Below are 27594 nucleotides of genomic sequence, written 5' to 3'. Positions count from 1 at the left end.
ACAAATGTGGTTTGAAAATTAGTCTACATAATAAGAAATGTTTTACCCAGAGTTAGCATGGTGTTTATAGTCAGTAAACAGTTGGTGCCTGTCCCTGCATTTGATTTTCATTTACAAGGTCATTTATTACTTTACACACCCAAAATAATTAAATGCTATTCCACTTTGTGAAGAACATCAATATTTGAAGAACAAATGTTTTTAGATAATAACATAGCCAGTTAAAACTGCCACAGGTTACTTGAAAGGTTAAACCGGTTAAAGGTTAAAGACTGCACTGTGCCTTTCAGAAGTCTGCCTTCACACCTATTATGCGGTCAACACTTTAGAGAAAATACAAATAACGTGCATGTAGACTTAAATAAAAGAGTACCTATATTAAACCCAGCTCCATAAAATGGACCAATTAAGCGATTTAAAACACTATCAAAATTTTCTTAGGGTTTTTTGTTTGTTTGTTTTTGGTTTTGTTTTTTTTTTTAAAAGGCATTCATGAGGGAGGGGAGTGAAGTTAATGGTTAAAATTAGGATTCATCTTTTAAACATGTACATGTTTAATTTTATTCACATTAATTTCCTTTTCAGTTTAATGGGACTGCTCATATGAAAAATTAAGGCTCCTACCTGTGTGTCTGCTGGATCAGAGACTAAGGCCTCTGGGATTCATTCGTGTCAGCGGGGCAGTCAGTCAGCCCCAGTGTTTCTCCTTTTTCCCTCTGTTTAATAAAGTTAGGAACGTCATTAACGCTTTGAGAAGTTTCAGTCATTATTTCAGAGTCTGTGAAATGCTCCAAGAGCTTCCAACAGAAGGAGACGCAGCAGCACAAAAATCTATGCACTCACTAGCCAAACTCACTGTACCCATGTTCAGCAAAACTTCTGTCTTGAAGCTGTACAGGAGATCTCACATCTCTGCAAACATGTTCTTCACTGATGCCTCATTTCAGTTAGGTGAGAAAGACCATCCTGTCAAAATACTGTCTCTCATCTATTATGCAAAGCCAAGCAGGAGAAGTTTTGAAAGTATTTCAAGTATTTACACAGCACAGAGAGAAGAAATGGGTTGTCTTTTTTTCAGATTGGACTTTGGAAGGTGCTCTCTAGATCTCAGAAAGGACTAGTCAGCATTCTCACTTGCTTCTTACTTGCATCCCTGGCACTATGCACTGTGTGATCTGGCCGAATTAATGATTTGTCCAGCTGTTGACTCTCCATACTGATTAGGAAAATTACACTCTCTGGCTGGATGTTCTGATGTTATTTACGGTTTGTCAGTGCTTCACTATTCTTAGGTGATGGGTTCTGTAAGTAGTATCAAGCAAATATTAGTAATATTAGCTCTGTATTTATAACCTTATTTTGGTTATGTCTGCAATAGATCACTCCTCCCAAAGGAAGAGCATGCCAGGTAAGAATTACATTAAGCTTTGATACAACATTTAGTTTGTAAAGTGCAAATGACTTACAGAGAAAGAGCCTAATGACAATGTCACCTTACTGTACAAGCTGTACCAGGGATATTACTATCATACAGAGGGCACAGTATGAGCTCTATCCTTATCCTCATATATTTTATTAATTTCTTCATGCTTCTGGTTCAGATAAAGAAGGGTTACTTGAAACACCATGTAGATACAGTATAATATGGTCAGAAGTGCTACAATGCATTCATATTTCATTGACACTACTAATCACAGCTAAGCACTTGCACTCCAGAAGAGGTACAGAGTCAGACAATGTCTTTGACATACACAGATTCTTCTCCATCTTTCCTTTCAGTACATTTTATCTAGCCTAAGGAAGTCGACTGCTTATCTCCATAATGCATTTCCATCTTCTGCTACTGTAAGAACTAAGCTTTTCTTAGCTCGACTATAAATGAATACATGTACTTTTTTTATTGGGTACTAATTTGAATCCGGTCACTGACTATCAAAACTCTATTCTTTTGAGTCACTGAAGTCATTAAGCTAATCTTGTGCAATAAAAAGCTAAGAATCCAATTTTCTCATATACTACACATTTTATGCAACAATATATTTATAAAAACATATCTGTAGAATACATCTACTAATACAGACACATTTCCACTTCTGCTTGTTCTGAAAAGAGAATCACTTTACTTCCTATTCAGACTGAGTAAATAAAAAATGGTATTTCCAATATCAGATCCATATTACAAAACAGAAACTGATAACCAAGAAAGCTTAGTAATAGTGAGGCCCACCTGGGAATAACCTAATTGCCTCAGGAGCAAAAAAGATGCACTTTTTGGCCCAGATTATTTTAAATGAAAAATCCATGCCATAGTGAACTGACAAATTCTGATCGTGATTCTCAATTAGACTAAAGGTTTCTTTAGTCTTATCAGCATGACGTAGACACACATCTTATTTACAGATACTTATAAGGGTAGGCTGGGACTGGAGAACATGAGCGTAAATTCAGTACTGCTATGCCTTCTACTGCATACATTGCAGACATTTCAGTGGTCACTTGCTTCATTAGTAAGGCACACACTGGCAAACACACAGTATGATGTTTACAGCACCGAATAAAACTTTGCTTGCAAGCATTATTGCTGCTATGTTTAAATATTCCTTTGACACAGTAGGTTAGTATATTTCTTGTAGAATGCAAGGGAAGAAATACACTGACAGTAGCTGAGATGAAATGAAGGTCAAACTGCTTACTATATTCTAATGTATGTAAATGTGTGATCTCAGTAAGAAAAGTCTTCACTTTTATCCTTACCTAGTAAAGAAGAACAGACTATGGCATATAATTAGTTAGCGGTAGTGCCCAAGATATTTTAAAAACACAACCTTGAGTATTCCTGGCTACTTTAAGCAACATGCCCGATTTTCCAGGTGAACTGAATCAGACGTGTAGCCATCTAGTTGATTGGGAGTGTGTTCACTGAAATGGAGACATCTCCTGAAGTATCACATGCACACAAGGTGATCATGGGTTACACAAGCAAACCCTATGTGATTCTCAGAACATCATATCCCATGACATGATCAAACTTAAAAGACAGCAGACAAAGCACATACACTATAGCTTGATCACATGATGGACAGGTTTCCCAGGCATAGGACAAGGGAGGGTCACTTGGTTCTAGAAAAGAGGGTGTCAGAGGCAGAGTGGATTGCCTGCTGGACAGACTCTTTATCCGGCCACAGCCAGGTGGGCAGAGGTTGGGCACCTCTGTCCAAACACAGGAGTGGTACATTAAGTACAGCTGAGAGCTAACTACCTGAAGCTGCACCTAGACAAAAAAAAAAAAAAAAGAAAAAAAAAAAAAAAAAAAGAAAAAAAAAGAAAAAAAAAGAAAAAAAGAAAAAAATGTTTGGAAAAAGTAATTAGAAGTTATAGTTTAAACAATGCTGGAGTTTTCTACTGCTTCATGCCTAGCATTTTCTTTTGTCAGGTCTGTAGCCTTCAGGGTAACTGGCTGGAGACTGGCCGACAGGCTGGCCACAGTCTGACCTGGTCAGTCTCCCAGCTGCTGCATTACAGAACAAAGCGGCTCAGCCTCTTATGATTTATACATTGTTAGAAGACATGGGCGATTTCTTTCAGCTATGGTCCTTAGCAACTTCCATCCACATCTTTGGTAGTGTATGATTTGATGCTGTTGTATGTAATCTGCTCAGGACAACAACCTTGAAATCTCTGGGGAACAGCAGACAGCACAGAGTGCTGCAGTCTATGTCATTGGCAAAGTGCCTCACCATCAACATGAGGTTTTCTGTTGGCCCAGCAGATTGCCCTGGTTGCTGTACCACATCCGTAACCAAGATTACAAGAAAACTACAGAGGTGTATTTTGCGTGAATGCTTCATGGCTGAAGAATTCTCCGTTACTTTTCAGCATTAGTCAAAACCCCCTTATTCTAATTACCTCTATTCAGGACAGACAAGAAGTTTACTTCTTCTTCCAGTTATGTGGAAGAATACTTCTAAACATATACAGCTTGAAAGCATTGTTACCACACATGCTGATTCAGCTTTGATCTCCCTCATTGATTCATGTAATTGACACCATTTCTCTTGCATGTTATGTAAGATGTTTTTCTCCCCCAAATCATATATGCTTTATCTAGAAAAGTTTGATTATGAAGAACATGGTAGTTATCTCAGTATTTTATCTATAGTCCGTCATCAATATTAACCAACAGCAAGCATTCTAGTAGTTTACCTCAGCATCTTGTCTCTGACAATCTCAGGACTGTTCTCAAACACTAATCTAGTTTCATAATACTCAGTTTAACCAAAGGCCAAAACAATTTTCTACAAGAACAGTGAATAAACAGGAAAGCCAGGAGAAGTCAAGAACTGTGATTTCCAGCCCACTGTTTGTATTTCCAGAGTATGTTTCCTCTCCATACAATGTATAAAACATTTTATGGTATATATGCCATCACTTGGGGCCTGCTGCTGAAGTTGCTCCATACATACACAGTCTGATCAAAATCTGGCTAAAGCCAGTGAAGATTCCCAATGAATTCAGTGGTAAAAATACAGGTATAAAGATGTCACTGAAAGGACATGGAATGGAATGGAGGAACATTTTATCTGACTTCACTATGACTATCAGTCTTCTCCGTGGTTAAGACCCTAAGCTAGACAGGATAAAAATGGTGTCAAAACCAGGTTTTTACACTTCAAGAGAAGAGCTGTCTTTTAGAAGTCTTAATTTAGGATGAAACATGGTTACAGAACTTTATTAAAGTCCCAGGCCTACCTGTTTTTGAAATCCAGGCATTAATGATGTCGACTACTAATTTAATCAAGTCTCAAAAGCTTCTCAAATGAAGGTTAGATAGCAGAAAATTGGTTATTTTTGTGTAACTCAAAACATTCTCATTTACATTTGTATCTCCACACTTAATGTAACAAATACCCACTCATACAAACACCCACAAATGCTTTTTCTGTCCTTGATAAACACCATAACCTGCTGTCCAGGCACTTCAGTTATAAGCTCTCCTACGTCAAGCCAAGTTAGGCTAGAATAAGTAAGACAAAGTCAAACAATAAGAGAAAAGATAATGCTGGTTTAGTAAAGTACTGACCTTTACATTTTGTTGTAGGGTGAAGGAATAAAGAAAATGGATAAAAGCACAAAGTCATAGTTATACAGCACACTCAGAATGAAATACTCTGAAACAAACACATAAAATCCAGCACAGATTCAGTGGTTTGTTTTCCACCAACTACATTCATCTGTTATATTAACCCCTAATTCAATTATTTTGAAAGAGTGGGAAATACAAGCATGTTAGTTGTAAAGGACACACTAAAAAACATTATGGATATTCAAACCAGCAAGGTTATCTGAATATTCAACAAATTTATCTGCTCTAGAAACTCTCTAGTAAATTTAAAAATAATTGCTCTTCTAGGATTTGATCTTGAGAGTTACTGAATGCTTCCCGTGACATACTGAGCATCTTTGACACAGTTTGACCTTATAGCAGTTATTGCCTGTAGAAACTGCCTAGTACTCATTAAAACAACTACTGCATAATGTTCTCTAAATATTTCTCTATTTAAATTCTGTATATGCTGCACAGTGAGATTCAACAGTCTACTAGTTAATATTAAAAACAATAACATCTTCTGTGTAATGCATCTTTTGCTTCCTCAATATCAACACATTTTGAATTTAATTAGTATACAATGAGATTAAGATTAAGATTATTGTTCACTACTTTGAGATAATGTTCATTACAGAATTGAGAAGTTAGGCTAGAAATATGAAAATTGAAAAGATACCTCCTCTCTTCTGAGAGAAAGGCAAATAAAAATTATTCTCGATTTGTTCTACAGAGAATAGCCTATCAAATCAGTAAGCTCATCAAGATCTGTTCTTAAACTCGCCCACTTGTCCTTTTCTTCCATTCAATTCGCAAGCACTTGGAGGCAAAAAAAATCTATGCCCTTTGCCCATTTCCAGGACAAAATAATCTGAAGTCTCTTATTAAAAACAGTGGACTTCTGTTTGGGTAACACCCTTTACCAAAACGTAAATGTGATAAATCTAACTTGACCCTTCTCAGCTGTTGCTCTTACTGCCATGTGCAGTTCCAGAGATTCACTGACACTCTTTGTTTATAGGGAGTTATTATCAACAGTAAATAATTGTTATGTCTTATATAAAACTTTATCAGGACTGAGACCTTAACTTTGATGTGATAGATGGTTCTGTTTCTAGATGAATTCCATTTTTAGGCCTATTTTAGGGCATGTTATGGATCCTACTGCTAGCAAGTCTTGTGAGTATCTGTGTTCTGCATTTGTCCTGTGATACAAAACCCTAGGATATGAAGAAAAAGAAATGCTGAACTGTAAAATGCTCAACTGAAAAACTAAATAAAAAGTAATCCAACACACTCAAAGTCAGTTAAGCTACATTTAATTTAGTTTACTGATGTCCCACATCTGCAACCCAGTAAAGTTCACAATTGTTACGTTGCACAGCTGTAGTTTAAAGCCCTTCTTTGCACACAACACACTGGCAGCAAAGCAAAACCGATTAACTTTTATATGCTTTTAACATATGGACCAGTTAGAAGTAGGAAAGCCTCTGTGTCCTGAGTGAAAATATATAGCTTCCATTAACTTGACTCAAATTCTTACAAAATACAAACTCTGATTCATCTGTAAGTAGAGAGATTATAATTACAATGGCTTTGTTTCTGATCCATTTGATTTAGAGTGCCTGCAGTTATCTCTTAGAGGTGAAAATACTAACACAAAAGTACTATTGTAAAAAGATTTTATTGTAGAATAAATTAGTAAAATTAAATGTATTTGAGTCTTTTGCTCTATTGTGATGTGTGAAATTAAAAGAAAAAATCCGCTAAGCCTGAATGGAAACATGCTATATTTCAGTGCATAAGTATGACACATACCAAGCCGAGACCTGCCACTACTTATCAGAAGAGGAAGGGCTTGTACTCAATTGGAGTGCACAGTGACAAACATGACAGGTCAAATCATGGTTCCACTGAAAACAATGGCAAAACAAATACGATTTCAGCTGGCCAGGTTTCACTCTATGCCCAGTAGTATCTGTTCATGAGACCCAAATGCAAGAAAATCCATTTGTTTCCCTCAGTTTCTGACTCTTCATGAGGAAGCAGCTGCTATCAAAGTTACAGAGAAATTAATATTGAGATAGTACTCTTGTCACCAATGAACAGTGAAAAGCAGTTACTTCAAATGATTTTGCAAAAGGCCCTAGTTCTTGTGGTCTTTAGTGCACATAAAGAAAGCCTGAAACATTTTTTTCACATTCTCTCTAAGCACATGGTCTGTTAGTTGTTTGGAGGTTTTTTGCTTGTTTTAAAATATGAAACATACATCATTTATAATTACTTTGTGTCTGAGGGCTGTAAGCAGGGCTGGCAACTCAAAGGCACAAAGAACACAGACTAAAAGTCAATACTGAGGAAAGGAAATGACCTTTAGGCAGCCTAACTGTAATTAATTTGTTTTTGAAAAAAATCTATTTTCCTCCTATTTTGGACAAAAAATTTCCCTTGTTAAAACATCACTCTCCTAACTCTTCAGTGAAGGTTGTGAAAATTTTAATCCCAGTTCTCTTTGCCAGATTATGCTCAAATATCTAGGCACCATGAACAAGGACTGTTTATTAGCAATGGACGATACATTAATACTATATCAGTCTGAATGTGTAAGCAATACCCAATGCTACCAAGATTATGAGACACGACAATGCTGTAGGAGCAACGGTACTCAGCTCTGTATTTATTCTACGCAGCCAAGCCCAGACCCTACAGATCCTCAGAGCTAGGACAGGGGTGTTGCCTCCCATCTCTGCTCTGGCAGTGGGAAGGCTGGAGAACTTCCCCTTCCCTCCCTCCAGGTGGCAACCCTCCCCCCTCTCTCCAGCAAGGACCTAAGGCAGAGCAGAGAAACCCTGACAAAATCTCTAAAGATCTGTGAGTCATAGAAGGGGAAAAAGTCTGCAGAGGTTGTGTTTCAAGAGTAGAAAATCATGTTGTGCTGCAGCTTTTCTGAGAAGATGAAGGCCCTCTGGCACATCTCCCTGTCCCACCAGCATAACCTGGTCAGCTGGGAAATATAAGGTAAGATAGAAGAAAAGTGGAAGAGGGAGCTGCAGTCTCAAAAAGCCCCAGTGGTACTTTGCCTAAGTAGTCTGATAGTACCACCCCTTAAAGGTGATGCTGCAAAAATTCTTGAATATCAGGACAGTGAGTCAAATGGTTTGACTCCTCACTGATACCACTACAGAATGTACCAAGGCTCTCCTTAGTTTTTCTGGTTATAGCGCTCTTCTCTTACAAGGGGACTCTATTTTCTACATCACAGTTCCTTTTCTCTCTGATGCTTTAGCTGCAACACTGATAAACTAAAACTAGAGACAAACAGGAATGCATATTATATCTGAATGGGAATACACATACTCAACTGGAGTAGTGGCAACTCATTTTTTTTTTTTTAATGCTCTACTTCTCTCTTGCATTTGGAATAAATTCCATTTTAATTTCAGAATATACAGAATTCTCAGCACAAGAAGCTGTGTATGTAGAAAAAAGTGACAAATATGGAAGCAATTGGGAGAATTGGTAGGTTAAACCAGAATATGTTCATTCAGTTTTGAGGTTAAAGGTCTCTAGAAAGTGCAAACAGATTCTAACACGTGCCAAATGTGCCTAAGTTTCCACTGAAAGATGACAAAACATGTGGTACACACTACAAAATAAGTGCCAGAATATTTAAGTTCTGGTGTCTCATATCAGTAATTGTGCATTCTCTTAACTATAAATTACTCTTACAAATGTATATTTAATGTCCTGCTGTTAATTTCTGGCCCTTTCAACTACACGGTCTGCTGCTGTGAAACAGAAGCATTTGTTAAGAGGGGATAAGTATATTTGATAAATTACAGGGATTAGCACGATCTTAAATTAGTAAAAGAATTTAGACTTTTTAATATTTATTTTCTTGCTGCTGCTCAATTTTTGACAGCAGAAGACATGACAGTCATTATAAATATACTTCAAACAGAGGATCTTCTCAGGGTGGGAAAGGCATCTTTTTGTTCTTACTGGTATTTAAGAACTACATTTTCAGTAACTGTCAGACCCATGTTACCAGTCTCAAATTCCCTCTTGCTTCTGGGATAGCACCACCTAGTGACCATTAGAGATATTGGAAATTGCTGCTTGGCGAAAACCACCTACACTGCAAATTCCAGAGCTAGTTGCAAGCAGATGTGAGAATGTGCTGTCACACATCTTCAAACAAAACACCAGAGATACTGGCAGAAGGCTCATTTCAAGTCAGGGTTACCTGGAGAGATGCAATATGGCTTCCATGTAAATTATTAACTTTAACATCAGTCAGTAATCTACGAAAAACTGGAGAAAATTGTATCAAGATTATGAATCTTAATCTGTATTTTTTCTGGTTTGCTTTAGGAATGAAGCACGTGCTGAGTGGAGGGAAGAGGGCTAAGAGGCAAGGACAGAGTAGGATGGGACATTTACACAGTCACTATTCTTTTGTTTACAAAAGCCTCTTTGTAGAAAGTTAAGAGAATAGCATTATCTTTCTTCACTGAGCAGAGATTAAGCAGCATTGCCAGTGATACCTTCTGTTCTCAGCCAAACCTTTCATTTATCTTGCAAGCTGCCAAAACTAAACCTGGCAACAATCTGATTTTAGAACACAGAGGCCCCAACACAGGATGTGAGTGCCAATTATATTAGACAGCTGGAAAAAATAGAGCAAAATCACAGACTTTAAAAAAATAAAAATGACATAAGGGTTTTAAGCTATTCTCGTAACACCACACACAGGAGCATATGCATAATAATTTTTTTAACAGGATGTCCTGTACCAACTTGAGAGAAATACAGACAACACTAAACTTGCTGTGTGCTCTTCATGGAAAGTAAATGGTCTACAACAGGAGGCAGAAAGCACACAATTCATGTAAATAGGAAACAAGGAAGGAATGTAAGAGATAAAATGAAAAAGTGGAAACAGACCAACATGGTAACTATACATTACTGCAATGAGAAGTATCTTCTTACTGAATCTTTTATGCATCTTGGGCAAAATACCCAAGTTCAGTGCTGCTGCCACTGAAAGTACCTCTAAAGAGCAAAAGGAAGATGACATTGCATGAAAGCATCAGCATTCTGGTTTAAAAATAGCAATAAAATCAAAAGTATAGTATTTACATTAATTGGGACTGTTAACAGGGACAAAGCACCTAATCTGTTTCATTCTGACAATGGCTCCAAGGTATAAAATGGCCAGTGAAGAGGGCTGTGGAGGCACATTTGACCAGACGTGAGCTCTCTTTTTCACTTTGCTTGATCCATCCAGCATGAGTAAAAGAATCTCTTTTACCAGTTTAACATGGACTCAAATGTCACAAGTAGACACACAGATTCTTTGTTCCATACTTGGGCACAAACCAATTCTATTCCATGTTAAACTATATCCCCCTCCATCTAAGCTTGTCATAGCTGAAAAGAGAAGCAGATTCCTTATTAGATCCTTACCTCTCAGGAACTTCTAAAAAGCATAATTTGAAGAAGGATAATCCAGAGCCTTCTAATTACAGGAAAAGAACAGAGACATTGTAACAGGCATCTATCCTATGTAAAATGTAAACAGATATTTTGCTGTCAGCTTTACATGTGCAAATAAGGCTCCAGTATGTTTTTCTCCAGATGTTCTTTTTCTACATAAAAATCTCAAGAAAGGTTAAAGGCATCACCAGAGGCCATGACTAGGCTACTGAGGTTCCAGAAATCCCAGACAGAGCTGCTGCACAGGCACAGAACTGCATCTACAGCCCATATACAATAAGCCTACACAGCACTACCTAATGCATGTACACTTATTTCTACCTAAAAATAAAACAACCTCATTTGAATATGTCATATCAGATCACAAGAATTTTGCAATCTAATACAATCCATCATATTTAGATTATTACTTAGTATTACATTTTTTTCTTACCCATTATGAGAAGACACTTTAAAAAATGTAGAAAGTATTGAAAGGTGTGTACATTTGTTGGCTTGTTTGCCTGTATACTGCAGAAGTATCATTTGTATAAGTTACTCGTATTCTGGCATCTATCCATGGAGTAATCAAACTTCATCTTGCTGTTTTATTTAGCTATAGATCTGTGCAATTTCATGTAAGTCAGTGTCAACAAGCTTAAATCAACTGAATTAATTAATTTGAGCAGATTAGTACACATCTTTTTATAATTTGTAAGAAACTTTTTATATTGCATCAATGCATTTAATAGATGGACATTACCTCCAAAACAATTTGATCTACATTACACGGTTTATGAACTGTAAGACATGGTACACAAGCATCTATCAACTGAGAAATTATCTTAGTAAAGGACTAAGAACTAAGAAACTCCCATATTCTCAGCCTGCTCGGAGACTGAGTTCTCGCCCTACATGTCAGATAATCTCTCTTTCTCTGGAGTGAGGAATGAATCTTGCTGCCTGGGTTTTTTAGAAGAAATTGTGTCCACATATTTTTTAAAAAATATTATCATAATATTTTAGATATCTAGGAAACTTTAAACAGCTGAGCTGAAAAAGAATAAGAATTTTTTTTCCAGAAACAACTAGAGTTTTAGAGGAGCAGATAGCTGAAGCAGTTGCAGTGTTAGCAAAACTGTGCAGAAAATACCTGTTTTTGTTAACGGGCTAGAGAACAGCTGCTGAAGAAGTTTGTTCTCTGAAGTTCGCAACACCACCACTACGTCAGGAGGAAGAGTGTCTCTGTTCTTCTCAAGGAATGTACAGGCATCATACAATACCTAGCATGGGAAACAGCATCAGAAAAGTTGCCAAAAAGGGTTACCCAAAAACTACTATGTTCTTTAAAATATGAGCAGTCAAGATGACGAAGTAAACCAGTTAGTTTGACTCTGACAAGCCAATGAATTATTTACAAAGGTCTTAAAACTGTACAATACAGCAGTGTCTTCAGAATGTCAACAGGCTATAAACAGCACCCATATTCACAGCATGTCATTCCACATCGAATTGGGTCAAACGGCTTAAATCACATTGTATTATGCTTTGTAATGTCAACCCATGGTATGCATGATGCAATGTAAGTGAGATAACTCATTAAAGCTTAAGTTGACTGTTTACATGTGGAATAAGAAATGGTTCTCAGGTGGTCATCATCTACTGTTGTCTGCACCAAACTTGTGATCTATAACCAGACATGTTGGAGAAACAGGAGTAAGTTACACATCTAGGAACATTAAAATAGGCTTCTCACTGCTTCAAAAATAGTAGTAGGAAAACAAAACATTAATCTATTTCAATTATTTTAACCGTTTTTATTAGAAATTAGTGCCTGGCTACTTGTATTCATATAAGAATCAGTTATTTTTGCTTAACTTTTTACTTATTTTTTTAATTGCAGTAATTTTTAGACCTGTTTTATTATCACTAGCAATATTGTCCTCTAGCCTGATTCCACTGGAGTCAATTAGTTTACACAGAAACTGAATGTTCTGCAACAGAGAACTGGCCAGTAGTGTTTTTATAACTTGGCCATTTGGGTACAAAGAATTCACTAAACCTATGTGAAATTTTAGTTATTCTTAACAATCCAGAAAGCTGGACAAAGTTTGCTAGAACATATCTTATAATTTTGGAGTCTTATAATGAGCCAGAAATGAGACTTCATTCATAACTATATAGAACATGGCTATTTCATTTTGATTTTGTTTATAAACAAAGATTTGGACCTGAAACCACAAGCAAAGTTCATATTTTGTGAAACAACTGGACTGTTATTCCCCATATAAAATAATACGTGACCTGCTGAGAACAAAAGAAGTTAGGTGCTACGGAGTACAAGAAAACATCTGTGCTAGGTAGCTCCAGTCTTTCCAATGCTCTCTATAGGAGAAAGTTCTATTACAGATACTGTTTTACATTGCATTTTATCAGTATACTTATATACACTCATGCACAGAACAACTGTGGCATTCACACAATGCTAACAATGGCATAGCCTGTTCTGGCTCGAGAGAGTTGCTCCTTTGAAATGATTGTAGTAATGGTGTTTCTGGTGCCAGATTTCTTTCAGAATAAAAGGTGGTCACTATCTACACAATTTGTGAGAGACCTAAGAATGGGTTCTAAAATGGACAACTGCATATGAAAATTTTATCATAGATTCTAGATTTAAGTAAATGTTATCATTTTGTCTCTTAAATTGAGAAAAAAAAATAATAAAGCAGAAACTTTGGATAAAACAAATAATGACCATACCACTGTTATTCAAACTAAATAAAAATCATGACCTTACCTTTCCAGCATAGTGCTGAATACCAAACGACAGTTCTACTCCCTTTGGTCTCCAAAAGTATTTGCATCGTAAGTTATCTTCAAATTTATCTAGACATTGAGAAGACACATTGACATAAGTAACTTAGAGTGACAAGTAAAATCTTCATCCTAATTAGGGACAGTTTGCTGTTCAAGAAGCCAGAACTACTATGAACACATACACTGTCAGATTGCTCAGAAATAGCTGTGTACCAGATTCTCTGTGCTTTCTTCCAAGCTGCCACTTCTAAATGGAACATGTCATTTTAAACTATCCCAGTAAGATTGTCTTTCGAATCCCATGGTTTGTGCACAGTTCTGTGCACGGAAAACTATCAAATAAGAGGGGCCAATGAGAAGGTGTGACAACTTATATTTTGCTGTGAATTTGCTTATATGTTTATATAGGGTTTGGGGTGGGTTTATTTCAACTATGTACATTCAAAGCTGTGCATATATCTCGCTTGCTTAAATGCCCATTATTTGTACTTTCCCTGTCTTCCTTTCCCCGTTCCTTTAGCTTTGTGCATGATGTTTTAAGGATAAGTTAATGTCTACAGGATGAGACCATCTCTCATTGACCTTTACACTTCTACACAAAAAGAGGTTTCTATCTAAAATCTCTTCTAAAGAGGCTTTCTGTTTCCCATGACTACCTCTAAAGACTTGACAAAAAAAACCCACCACTTTCTAAGAAAAATGTCCTTTATGCCCTGTGATATGCTGTATGTTCTTTAATATTTTGTAATGAAAATAGTGCTGACATTGTAAAACTTATGGTTATATAACATACTGAGGTTAAATATTCTATTTCTTTATCTGAACAAGCAACTAGAGACCTGAGGCCAAAATCAATGCATAAAGTTCTCTGCCATGTTGTGTAGTCAGAAAATTTTAGCAAAATCATTTTTCTGATGTTAGAACCCATTAACATTTTGTGTCAGGTTTTTCTTTCTATTAACGTTTAATCAAGCTTGTATTTAAAGCAAAAAGAACTAAGTCTGGAATTTTGGGGGGTGGGGGGGAAGGTGGTGGCATTAATGATTGTCTGTGCCAGAGAGGAGAGGGCAACACCTTGCTGCCTCCTGGAGGGATCCTGCTGTGCTGTGTACAGATCAGCAGTAAGACTGATTGGCACTGGACCAAGGAAAGTGCCTCTGTGAAAGTGTAAGCTCAATATTCAGTATTAACTGATTTATAGGACCCACAGGGAGGCACACAGCTTCAGTACACAAATAAGGACTGGAATGAAACCATAGCATTCATTCTATCTGTGACCTAAATTCAAGTTTCAACTCGGCCTAGCAGAAGTGAAAAATCCTGTACATACATCGTGCAGTTTAACAGGCAGCTGTTATTTTTCTCTAACAGTTTGTGAGTCTCTGCTGCACATTCCATTGAAGGAACTAGAACTCATATCACAGTGAAAAATGTAGCTCTAGTAAATAAAAGCAAGACAACAGTTTTAAACGTGGCATGCACCGCGTGTTTTAAAGCTGGCACCAAGATTTGTTAAAATATTTGTAAAATAGGCATGAAGGAAGGGAAATATTCATCCAGATGGTACACCAGAAATAACACACACTTCCTATTTATGATGAGATAATCTGGAGTGAAGCAGCATTTTCTAATTGGATAAACATGGAGCCTAGGAGCCTGGGAGATCTAAATTTTACACTCAGCACTAATGCTGCTCACAGGGTGGTCCTAGACACAAGATTCTACTATGTCTCAGCCTTCCCTTCGGTAAATGGAAATAAACGCTGCTTGATGTACCTCACATACAGGGGCAAGATACAGGTTACTTCCTTGTAACACTGGAGAGAAAATAAGACCTTGACATCTGATACATAAGACAACTTCGGCAATACAAAAAGAACAGAAAACACGTAAGCAGAGAAAAATGAGGAAGCACAATGAAAAATATACTTAAACTGTCAAATGAAATGGCACAGCCTCAGCAGGACAACTAGGACAGTAAAACTTGAGTACAGATGTCATTCTGCCCTCTCAAAATATATTTGTTATTTCCCAGAATTTTTGTTTGCACATACCAACTAAAGTTAGGTCTGTTGCCTGAGGAAATCTACTTTCTTCATCTAGTAGAGACAGGAGACCCATGGGCTTCTGAAGGAACATATCTAGAAGTGGACGGTTGTCCTCATACTCCACTGTAGTAGCATCAATTCCCTCACTCTGATATTCCATCTACAACGTCAGCAGCACAGTTTTAATATTGAACCAGTAAAAGCAACATCATCATTAGGATGCACAGAAACACTCTATAGGCCCCAACAACATTATTTACAAAACTTCAACTGAAAGGTGTCATTATCTTGCATTTAAATCACATATTCATTTTATAATCTAAAATGTACTCCTGAATATGATCTATGGTTCAGGATGGCTGATTCAACTAGATCTCATCAGAGTTGAATTTACCTGCTCAAGTGCAAAGATATGTTGATTGAAATAAAACTGGATCTGTTCATTAGCAATATTTATGCACAGCTGTTCAAAGGAATTTCTTGCAAAGTTCTCAAATCCGAATATGTCTAGTATCCCAACATTCATCCCATTTTCAGCATTGCTGCATGTGAAAATACAAACAAAATTCATCACGGGCAACATCAAGTTAAAATAAAAATAAACATAGTAACTAAGATTGCATAATTGATTCAATCTGCTGCAAAAAAAAAAAAAAAAGGGAGAAAAAGTGCCTGAACCTAAGACAACCTGTGCATTTGTTCAGCATCGTTAAACACCTTTGTTTTCCACTTGCTTCTTGCAAATTTCCATGAAGAAGGCAGGAGAATCATAGGTACATAGTTACAGACATCAGTCATTTTAAAACAAATGGTTTCAACAAGCAGATCCCAAATAAAATCTATTGTCTGCTCCTCTAGGTAGACAAAAGGTGTCAAGCTTTAATAGTATGTTTTTGCTATATTCAGTCAGAAGGGTAATTACCAAGTCTGCTGCTGCTACAAGCTGGACTGTGAAGAGCCTGTGTGCTAGCGCAGGCATACTCACACCACAGTCACCACTAGAACTGCAAGTATGGATGAGGACGTGTCTATATGATACAGTGAAGTGCCAGGTACAGATCTCAGATCAGAGGAATTTTCACATCACCCAAGGAGTCCTCTTGTTTCTAAAAATCTCTACAGCTGCTTGAAAAGACCAAAGCAGCCAGATCAGTACCTGACAATGAAATCATAAGGATGCACAATGTGAATGTTTCTGTAATTATGAAAAATAAAAAAATCATTATTTACATCTCAAGTAACAGCATAATCTCAGGTCTGTATTTTACTATTAGCTTACAAAAGCAGAAGGACTGTAAGGATTGTGAATAGATACTGAGGTTTTTCAGTGTACTCCAATTATTTACCAGCTTTTGGTATGATTTTAATGTTCACTACATAGGAAGCATCTTTTTAAAGAATTGTACAGCACTTTAACGACTCAATTTCCATTGACTTCAGTAGCTAAATTCCACTCAGCTCTTCGAAAATGTTGAGGTTAATGTCCTGGAAACAGAATTCAGTATCACAGCATGAAAGCCATTTTGAAGCCTTAGCCAAAATAAACACAGCACCCTTTCTGCAAAATCAAAAATATACAAATGGATGAACCCATCAAAGACATATGCACAGTAAACACACAAGATTCAGTGATGTGTAACTTGCCATATATTTTTATCTGGCTGAAGCAACGTATTAATACGATTTACGATCCAGCTGAAGAGCCGGCCATAAAGTGCTTTAGACATGGCATCTCGCACGTCAGCTGCTTTGTCCACAGTGTTTGTTCGGATAATAGTCTCCCCTCGTGTTACAACACAGTGGGAGGTTAGGGCCTCTTGAAGTTCTTCTGACCCAATACTTAGTAGTGCAGCAGCTAAAAGACAGTGAAAAAAAAATACATGACTGCGATTATGCAGTGGAAATCACCAGCATTGCCCAGCTGTTACCATGAGTTAGAGATTCTCACAAACGCAGTCATTTACAGAACTGACAATGTTAAAATTTATTTACCATTATCTAAGGCTTCTGGGTTCGGAACCTCACTTTTATCTGTTTGGTGTTGTGAAGAAATGGCAGCAAACTCAATATTTCCAGTATTTAAGATTCCAGTCAGAATTCTGTACACTGAGTACACTTCCTGTAAAAAATGACCAGAAGCAGTTTTAAGGAATCCAATTAGATATACAGATCGTATTTAGGCTATGAAAGAAAAAAGTTGGCACTAGAATGGCTATTAAAGCTTGCAGCTTGCTCTGAGTCCAACTTCTACAAATTCAAGTAAGCTCCTATTGACACAGAAAACAGTGTGATACAGAATTGTGACTGGACTTGCCTGAGTACCGAGACCTCAGGCTGGTCCTGGCTTCTAGCGTGTGGTTACGCTTTCACAGTTCACTTCTGCCATAGGAGAGATTCTGTGGCACAGGTGTGTATCCATAAAACCAAATGGCAGCCTGTGCACAGGCAGCAATGGAGGTGGCTTTTACAACGGTCATTAATGGTTTAGCAATTGGATCTCTTACCTCGTCAGTGAATCCTATAATTCTAAAGCAATGCTGAATCGCTTCAAATTGTCTTCCATAGGAATCTTTAGTAACAATATCATGCATTACTCTTCCAGTTTCATTATCAATATATCTAAATAGAATGGGAGAAAGAAAGCACCATACTAGCAGATACACCAGCATAACCTCCATTGTTCAATGCAACATACCTCAGCACATTGGAAAGACCATTTATTTCAATATCTTCCAATTACATACTTCGGTGCTAATGAATAAGAAGTTTCTCTTTCTCTTGCACTAACTTTCGCTTATTCTTTGTTAATATCTATTATAATATTACCAACATTTCACACATATCCCCTCACCCAGCAAAGGTCAGATGCACCCAAAGTACAAATACCAGTCAAAAACCACAACTCCAAAGCATATTCTGGGTTCTTACTGAGGCATTACAGTAAGAAATCATAAGGTGATTGTCCTGATTTGAAAGTATGACAGAATATCTACATAATAATCTCGATCCTTGCTCCTCCTCTTTAAATAATCTGAGTTCTCAAACAAATACAAATAATGTAATGCCTTATGGTCCATCCTGTTCTTTGCTTGGGAGGATTAAAAAAGATCCTTAAGGGATGGAGAAGGATTAAGAGAGATTTTAAGGCATCATACTGAAAGCAAGAGCTGATCAATAGCTAATTACAACAAGCAGTTAAAACAAGTGAGTGATAGTTACCTAGGAGGCTTTTTATCAGGAAGTCTATATTCAGAAAGCTTCTTCTGATGATAAAGGCCAGCATAAATATAATAAAATATATGGAAATTTTTCTCTCCCCTGGAAAAAGAAAAGTATCGTTTTAAAGCAGACAGGTTTATTCTTGTGGCATCTTGTACAATGTAAAAGTAGAAGTTCTTATCATGAGCTGAAGTAGGTAGCAAATCTCCCACGTGTTTTAGTGGTGTAGGATCAACAACTGTGAGACACAGAACACCCAACCAACTGCGATGTTTCTCCAAAGAATGGAGCAGCTCTGGCTTCCACTCCAAAAGAACGTGACTATTGTTGTCATAGCATTGTACAAAGGATCACTGCTTTAGCTGGAGACATTAAAGCATTTAAAATTAAGCATTCCTGAGAATTAAACAGAATCCAAACATTATATAAATGTGAAAGGACAGACAATTAATATACCTACACAGCCTGTTTTATGACCCTTGATTTTTCAAGGAGATATTCAGAAATCTTTGCCCCCATTACAGCTCCCGTAGGTGTAAACATCATTTCCAGATATTTTCCAAAGCGACTTGAGTTGTCATTGATGGCAGTGCAGGCATTCCCAAATGCTTCAACCAGAGGATTCACCTGAAGAATTTTCTCACGCAAAGCACGGTTATTGGCCTTGACAGAACAGATATAGATCAGAAAGGTCATTAAAAGCATATGTTGCTTACCCACAGTCCACTTCTGGCTTCAGAAGCATAGCATCCCTTTCTCATGCTTGTATGCACTTAAATACTGCATTAGTCTTCCTACTTATACAACAACAGGGCCTACAAATTAATGAGGAAGTCCCCTACGCGTAGTGGGGATTCTTCTTTCTCTGCAATTTTTCTGCCTCTGAGGTGTCATATAATTAGAGGACTAAAACCACCAAAAACTAAACATATCTACTTAAAGTTAACCTTATGCACTTGATTTTCCCATCATTTTGCACTAATAGCACTGCTCACAACATTTAAATATGTAAGAGCTTCTAAGATCAGAGCCAGCAAGATCTGTCATTCTTTATTGTATAAATGAACAACGGTATATGTGATAAACACTGAGATAACTACGGACACTGAACACTTGGGATCTGATGCATTCTCTTTAAAAAAAAAAATTGAATGGCTTGGTGTGGGTCATACTCTACTATCTTAATTCAATACTCTCACATGCAGGATTACTCTGTCCCTAAGTCAAGTGGGACAATTCACATGAACAGCTTTAAGTATTAAGGATGAAATAAAGTGGAAATTGGGAATGGGGTTGGGAGGATTTGTTCATAGTTTTAAATGATTGGCGAAGCAATACCTTTCCCAAGAAGGTCAAGTGTTGGACGATCAGGTGGGCACTTTCTGTCTTTCCAGCACCACTTTCCCCACTGATGATAATGCACTGAACACACAAAACAAAACACAAGTGCACAGCTCACCACCTGGTCAATTTCAGATATTACTGCTCCTATCTGTTATTTAATGTTTAGTACCAAGACTACTAAATACTTTTAGGGTCAACTCCATTCTGAAAGGAAAGATCAGCAAAGGCTCTGTATAATAATTTATTCCCTAGATTATTAAAACACATTTTGCGATGCCTGATAGCAGTGTGCATACATATGAAGCAGCAACTGAATTTCTAAGGGCTAAGACACATAAATGAGTGACCACGTCTACAGGCTAACACACGCTATGCACATTGTGGCTTGTTTCAAACACTTAAAACTTGGAAAATTGCCAGTTCATTTGATGTCACGTAATTCAACAGTGTATCTGAGCTCACTGCATTTATTTCATATGAACTAACATGAAGCACAGGGTACAGCTGTATTTAATACACTGACCAAAAGTCTGCTCCTGGCTTTAAAAATACTCTTAAATAATTGCTGCTGTGTAGAGAGGTTATTCTCTAGGTGATGGTGATATTCGAGCTAGAACAGCAAACTAGCATCTAAGCATTTCAGGCAAACATGCATTTGCTCGTTGGATGATTCTGGAAGAACAACTCTATCTTCTTCCTGAGTCAGCAGACCTTAACACATGGCATTTTATAGGCTCTCCAAATGGTTTCCAGACTCAGGGATTAGCTAGAATGGTATAAATCCTCTCTGCTGTTATGCTTCATGGATGAGACGGAAGTAGAAGGCCAGTACATCTTGAAGGCCAGTTCACGCCTGAACACTGAAGCAAGTAAGAACTCTAACAGCATTTATTATTTTCCCAATTTCTCATGTGTTCTAGAGATCACCAGTACAAAAACTAGTCTACTTAAGGTACAGTATCAACTAGCATACTTAAAATATTAACACTGAGCTGTTGCACAGATTCGTGTGTTTCTATGCAAACAACTGAAAATTATTTGCACCACACTGTGAACATACAAGATTCTTGGCTGGGAGAAGACACAAGGTCCTAAAATACTTGATGCAATGACACTTCATATAGAATGGAGCTTTGTGAAAAGGTCTGAAGGATGTAGCCGTTCTCTGGTGGTGTCTTGTAGTGCCTGACAGCAGGTGCAGGGATTGACTCTAATGTGTACAATATGACATTTGCAGCTCATTTATTTGCTTCTTGATGGGTATTTTTGTTCTTCTTGGAAACAGATAGATTTACAGGGTTATGATACCTAACTTAATTGTCTCAGTGTGACTAGAGAAGTCACGTACAACAGTTCATAAAGTTAAAGACCAAGTTCCTGTATAACTCATAAAACACTTGTAGAATTGGCCAGAACTCGACTTTAGCTTCAGGAGAAATGTTAGACCTGGAGTCAATTTTCAGGCTTCACGGGAAAATACAAGGGAAAGCTCAATGGATAAAATAAACAGGATCAATACATTTTTGATCTGGCTACAGTGTGTATCTAATGCACCTTTACCTGAAGAACCAACATAACACTGGCCAGGTAACGGAGACAAACATACTCCTGTAATCCTTTGCAAACAGAAAATAGGAAACTGATTTAGATGTAAATCCAAATTACTTCCTAAATGGGTACGAAATATGTAATATTGAAGATGTTCAAAGTTAGCCTGACTGGCTGATGTCATAACTATTTTTTGTTTCCCAGATAACAAGTTGTCACATAACTTGTTCTACATGAGTACTTGCTTTCTTTAATGCCCCCATCAAAGAGCATATAAGCCATTACAGAAGTACTAGCCATCTCTCAGGCCAGTGTACTTTCACATATTCAGTAGAACTCCTTTATATTCAACGTCCCTTTTATTTATCTTCTTTGCGCGGTATTTTCTGATTGTAGGGGGTTTTTTATTATTTTATTCTACTTTTGTGATTTTAAAAAAACATCTTCTATGAATTATTGTGTGATGTGCAGGGTAAAATCAGTAGGATTTTATAAATAAAAATAATTATTAGCACCCAATATTCCACACATACAGCATATCAGATTAGAAAGAGTACAAAGTTACAATCTTAAGAATGCAATAAAAAGAAATCTAGCTTCTACAGCATGGTATTTCATCCTCACTAAAATGATTGCTATATAATTGGATTTGTGTCCTTATTACATTTATATTAGACCTATCCTTATATTTTACTACAAAAATTAGTTAATAGTTCCTATTTTTTGTGACTTGTAGTTATAGGAATTGATTATCCACTGCTTGATAGTGTCTTTATGCAACAAAAAAATGGTTCAAACCCTGCTAGTCTGCTATGGCATTGAGACCCTCCTATTTTACAGAGGTGTAAATTATTACAATATCTAGTGCAAGACAGGTTAGAATCAGAGTGTGAAGCAACACTGCAGCTGGTGTCAACAGTCAGGACTTCACGGGTGTCCAGGAAACTATATTGGTCAGGTAACCATATAATCTTATGTCTCTTTTATGCCACTGTGTCCTCTTCAGAATTCCCAAACCTGACTAGATTTCTACTCTGGTTTTCCTGATGTAGGAATAAAGGGCTTGAAGAAAAAATTTCCCAAACTACAACATAACAGAACATTAGCCATAGCCATGTAGTATAATGACAGTACGATTAACAAGACATCTAAGCCAAAATGAACAGATACTTACCTGATCTTTGCTGAATGTAACCATACTTTGGTAGGCAGCATCCGCGGAGGCAAATATGTGAGGGGGATTTGATGAACGCTTCACACCATGGTAAAGCTTGGAGAACTACATTTTAAAAAGAACACACAGTAGTCAAAATACGCTACTTAACTACATAGCCACTATCCTCTCTTCTGTTCTTAATTATCTTCTGCCTGTTCAACAGAAGGTAGTTGCCTGTTTTACCACAGAATTTCCACTGAATCACCTGGAAGAAGGGTGGTAATTCTTGGCACTGCCCAACTTCCAGAATACAAATTACAATACCTAAAATGCACTCTGACGTTTCCCGTACAAGACAGTGAAGAAAACTGTATCACCACAAACAGAATTTCAAACACATGCATGCAACCAAAGATATACTCAACCTATACAAAAGAAACTTCAAAGACAACAGTGAATCTGAAATCTGGCTCCTCCTACCTACAACCCTGATTTAGGCACCCCTGAAGACTAAGGTTTAGGGCTCCACTTTGCTTCATATTTACAGGGAATTAAGCTGCATCTATCTTTAGAGCATTTGATTCACTTGTTTCTTTTAAGCAACAGCTGATGGCATAGGACATGTAATAACCCAATAGTCAGAGCAATTCTTCAAGAAGCAACATCCTCAGCATGAGGAGGTTCATATAACCACTTTCTGTTTCCCAGAAGAAAGCCCTAAATGCCAGACAAGAGGCATAGCCATGGCTGGGGCCTTCACCCCTCCTGTGGAATTTGAGCCACCAAGCAGAAAGGAATGAAATCAAATGAGACTAAATTTTAAAATAAATAAATATATATAAATATTTGTAGCCACACTCTTCTGGAAGAAGAAAAAGCTGGGGTTTAGTCTATGCTCCTAGCTTCCAACATCACTTAGGTATTTTAGCCAGTGGTGTTAACATAAAACGTAGAGTACTGTCCACAGCTTGGAGTCTCACTTACCTGGGGAGAATAAATGCTGAGATTCTGGAAGGGGTTTAAGGCTATTAAAATGTCTCCAACATAAGTATAAATTTGTAAGTCAGCATAGCGTTTCTTCAGCTGATGGATAATTGTATCCTGAGAAGATTACAAAAAAAATTTGACAGTTAAACAGTATTTTCCCAGTTAGGAAGATTTTTGTAAATATACTGCGAACACTGATTAAGAAATGTGTTACTAATTATTTGTCAAATGTCAACACCACAAAACCAAACAAATATTTTCAAAATTCTTGCTAATGGCATAAAACTAAGTTAAATGGCAACTCCTATTTCCAGATTAGTACATATTTACTTATGCCAGCCTGAGAAGCAAACCTTCTGAAGAGAAAATGGCCATGCAATTATTGCTGCACTTCCATTTCCATTTAATTTTTTACTTGGCCATGAAACAAGGATAATAATTTTTCAAGGTTTAAATTTTAAGTGGTAGTAAGAGACTGTTTTAAACAGGACACTAGCACAAGTTAGTATTATGTCTTTTTCTTGCTGGCATGCAGTTTAAGGATCACCAAAACAAAAATTTACAGATACTCTACATGTAGGTGATACAGTGAAATATGCAACTGATATTGTCTTATCTCTTTTTATTCAGAAGCTGTACCATATTACTCTATATAAATTCATTGGTTTTAGGAAAAATCACTTAAATCTAGATTTTCATTACTAAACTTCACATTTTAGGAAATTCACAAAATAATTTAAACTAGCATCAGTCATAATTAATTTCTTCCACATAACAGGATTCACTGTTACTGCTTTTATGTCACTATATAGAATATTAATGAAGTGATGATAGCAGATCAGTCACGTGACAATTCCTTTTCCATGGTGAGACAAAAGCTTGCAAGAAGGAACTCTCTCATTCTGTTAAAAGAAGCCTAAAGAGCAGAAACAGACAAAATGCGAGGCACAATTGTCAGAAACTGCTACTCAGACAGTACAGTACCTCATCTAGAACTTCTAGATTTACCAGATCGTCATCTACAGAGTACTTGTCAGCTCCATCCACATGGTAAGGTCTTCTAGTATGTATTCGTTCATGCCTGGAAGTTTGTTAGTAGAGCACCAGTGTTACAAAAATGTATCAAAGACAACAAGCATTAAGAGGCAATGGGAAGTCACGGGTATTTTTGTCATGTGGAAAACACAGACAAGCTCTCTGAAATACATATTTTTGCTTGAAATATAATTTCATAAAAGCAATAGGTCAGCTTGCTGTCCAGTGTAATATCTGTTTTCTCTTTCACAATATATAGCCCTATCTATTTATCAATGCTCAGAGATAAAGATTTATCTGTAGGCTTACTACTCCCCACTCACACAGTCAAGTATAAAAAAAAATTCTCCTTTTCTCTTGCCTTCTCGCTCTAAGTTAATAAACTACCACTCTGTTTAATTAGATCTTCCCCCACGTACACAGCCTATAGTACTGTTGTCTAACAAAGTTACAAGAAGCAGTAAGTAGTATAAAATCCTTCTGTTACCTTGGTGTAGGACAAAGTGCCTCCTCAGATGACCCTAGATCTGCCCCAAAACAACATTTTTGAACCACAGCTGCCATCAGACTCTAAATTGTATGGATGCTCAGTCAGCTTGTCCTCAGAGATTTAAGCCACACAATAAGCAGCAGAGACAAACTGTCACATAACCCCTTTATAATCAGATTACACTGAAGGAATCTTTGAAAATGCTGTGTATATGTTTTTAAACAACACATCTTGTTGAAACAGGGACAAATCAAGAGGTTGTAATATGTCTTCCACAGAGGGGGTGAAATATGAATGCTGTAAGCACAACGAGGCTTTTCTTTACAACAAACATAATCAAAGCATAGTAGGAGGACACCCACTGAGATACAGTCTGCATCCTGCTGAGTAACATTTAGCATTGATCCTCAATGACAGTCCCTGACAGACTGTTTCTGCATTGGTTGCCATGTAGAAAGTAGGAATCACATGCTCACAGATCCTGAAACAACACTAAATATTATATCAAGCACCAACAGAATGGCACCGTGACTTGGCAGGAAACACTGTTCATTTATGATGTTGAAGGTTAATATGAAGACGTAGTAGGTCTTTTTTTCTTTAACCATACCCTCATATGCCCATGAAATCTTGTTTTAAAAATGAGCATTGAGGCTTTCGCTTTTTTGCCCTTTATGTACACTTTACATTTGAACCTAGTCAGCTTTCATTCAGTAAAGAGAACATTTTCATTTCCAAGAGCTATTATATCATCATAAGAATTATTGCATGGAAAGCCTCTAACAAAGAGGAAGGAGAAGAGTGTCAGCTATGAGTACAGCTTCACTGATAACTGCGAATCACATTTAAAGACAATTTTTCTATGCCTATTTTTATTACTTTTCCTTATTTACTTTTGGTTACTCTATGAGTTCTGGAAAACTATTCTGTAATGGTTTATTTGAATTGTAACTAAATAAAACTGCACAAACTGTTCTGTCAGCGAGGAAATAAAATAGGGGGAACGTAGCAGGCTTTGCTGACAGTCCCGCTTACATTTTACGTCCTACATTCCCAGAGATGGTAGTTTGCCTGATGTTGTACATATGAAGAAATGAAAGAAAGAGAACACAAATAAGAAGCTATGAAAGAAAAACTGTTACAGTGGGTATTATTTCGAGTGGACAGCATGGAGATTGTGTGAATTTATTCGAAGTTCCATTACATTAAATTAAAATTTCAGTTTTCAGATCTTCGATTAGGTGGTGGGCTGTGGGTTCTTTTTGGCTTTTTTTTTCAAGTAGTCACTATATTCAAGAACATTACCTTTGCTGATGAGCCAGATCCTCAGAGGGGTAGGAATGCATCTAAGTGGCCAAATGTATTACTGTTTTTTCTAATTGTTGTTTCCGTTTCAAACCAGAATTCAACCTCTTACTTCCCCAGAGAAAAAAATGTAAATCATTTAGAGACAGGAGCACCCCTCCGTCTACAAATGAAGCAAATATTTTAACAATTGCTTTAATTCATGGAGATGTAACTAATAAAGCGATGGCCAGACATTATAGATAACATAAGTAATCTGTGAAGCTTTTTCTTCCTGGAGCAAACCATCAGAGCCAAAATATTAAATTGCAACAAGCTGCAAGCACGGATGTATCTACCAGAGGTGCAGGGAGCAGGGGGAGGGAGGACACATTCAAACCTAAGCATCGCTAATTGCAGAATGGCTGTGTAAACTAATCTGTTATCTGACTGTGTATTGAACTCCTGCTGTTTGTTCTCCTTAAGTGATAAACGAATCTTTATTTTTTTTTTTTATTGGAAAGGGTGGGGTTTTTTTTAACACTATGTAAATAAATAACTAAGGAAACAGGTCTTAGTCAAACGTAAGTAAAACTTACATACTTTTGTGGATATATTTTCTTGTGCTTAACTCATTTTCCTAAGTACATGATTAGGAAGAGGATATTAGGAGCATAACATCACATTAGCTTCAAATCTCCTGCTGGCCTCATCAGTTTTCTACTGACCCTATGTCCTTCTGATACATTGACAGAGTGGGAAGGAAGAATACAGACAGTAACCTTTAATTATTTCTACAATTTTATATCAGAAATACGCTCTACTGCTAAATTTTTTGTTTAATCTTAAAAAGCAAAAGGAAACACCCTTTACTGCGGAAATAATTGTCAGTATATTTTTTCATAAAAAGTAGAATTATCAGCCATTTTTTCATTTACCCTTACTTCCTGATGACATATAAAATGTACAAATTCTAAGCAAAAGAAAAATAAAATGTGCTAGGTTATTTGCCTTGAGGTTCCAGCAATGTTCTGAATCATCCCCTGGAGGATGTAGTCTCTTCATTGACAAAAGAAGTGGTGTA

The 27594-nt window shown here is 36.9% G+C and overlaps 1 protein-coding gene across 1 annotated transcript in view; it reads right to left on the bottom strand.

The window, feature by feature from the left end:
* MYO3B (myosin IIIB) overlaps positions 1-27594 on the bottom strand; it is a gene marked incomplete at its 5' end in the record, with an annotated part of 70675 nt that overhangs the window by 21189 nt on the left and 21892 nt on the right. The window contains 13 exons of the mRNA XM_010087106.1: positions 11736-11865; positions 13380-13468; positions 15454-15607; positions 15842-15989; positions 17092-17302; positions 17440-17566; positions 17952-18066; positions 18667-18765; positions 19127-19329; positions 20005-20088; positions 22733-22837; positions 23699-23815; positions 24686-24782. Coding sequence (XP_010085408.1) covers positions 11736-11865; positions 13380-13468; positions 15454-15607; positions 15842-15989; positions 17092-17302; positions 17440-17566; positions 17952-18066; positions 18667-18765; positions 19127-19329; positions 20005-20088; positions 22733-22837; positions 23699-23815; positions 24686-24782 — 1679 coding nt within the window. The remainder of the gene's footprint in view (positions 1-11735; positions 11866-13379; positions 13469-15453; positions 15608-15841; positions 15990-17091; positions 17303-17439; positions 17567-17951; positions 18067-18666; positions 18766-19126; positions 19330-20004; positions 20089-22732; positions 22838-23698; positions 23816-24685; positions 24783-27594) is intronic.

This window comes from Pterocles gutturalis, unplaced genomic scaffold (assembly GCF_000699245.1).
Source record: "Pterocles gutturalis isolate BGI_N339 unplaced genomic scaffold, ASM69924v1 scaffold12541, whole genome shotgun sequence".
Lineage (NCBI taxonomy): Eukaryota > Metazoa > Chordata > Aves > Pterocliformes > Pteroclidae > Pterocles > Pterocles gutturalis.
The sequence above is the reverse complement of the archived record's forward strand: the minus strand, read 5'-3'. Positions and strand labels throughout refer to the sequence as shown.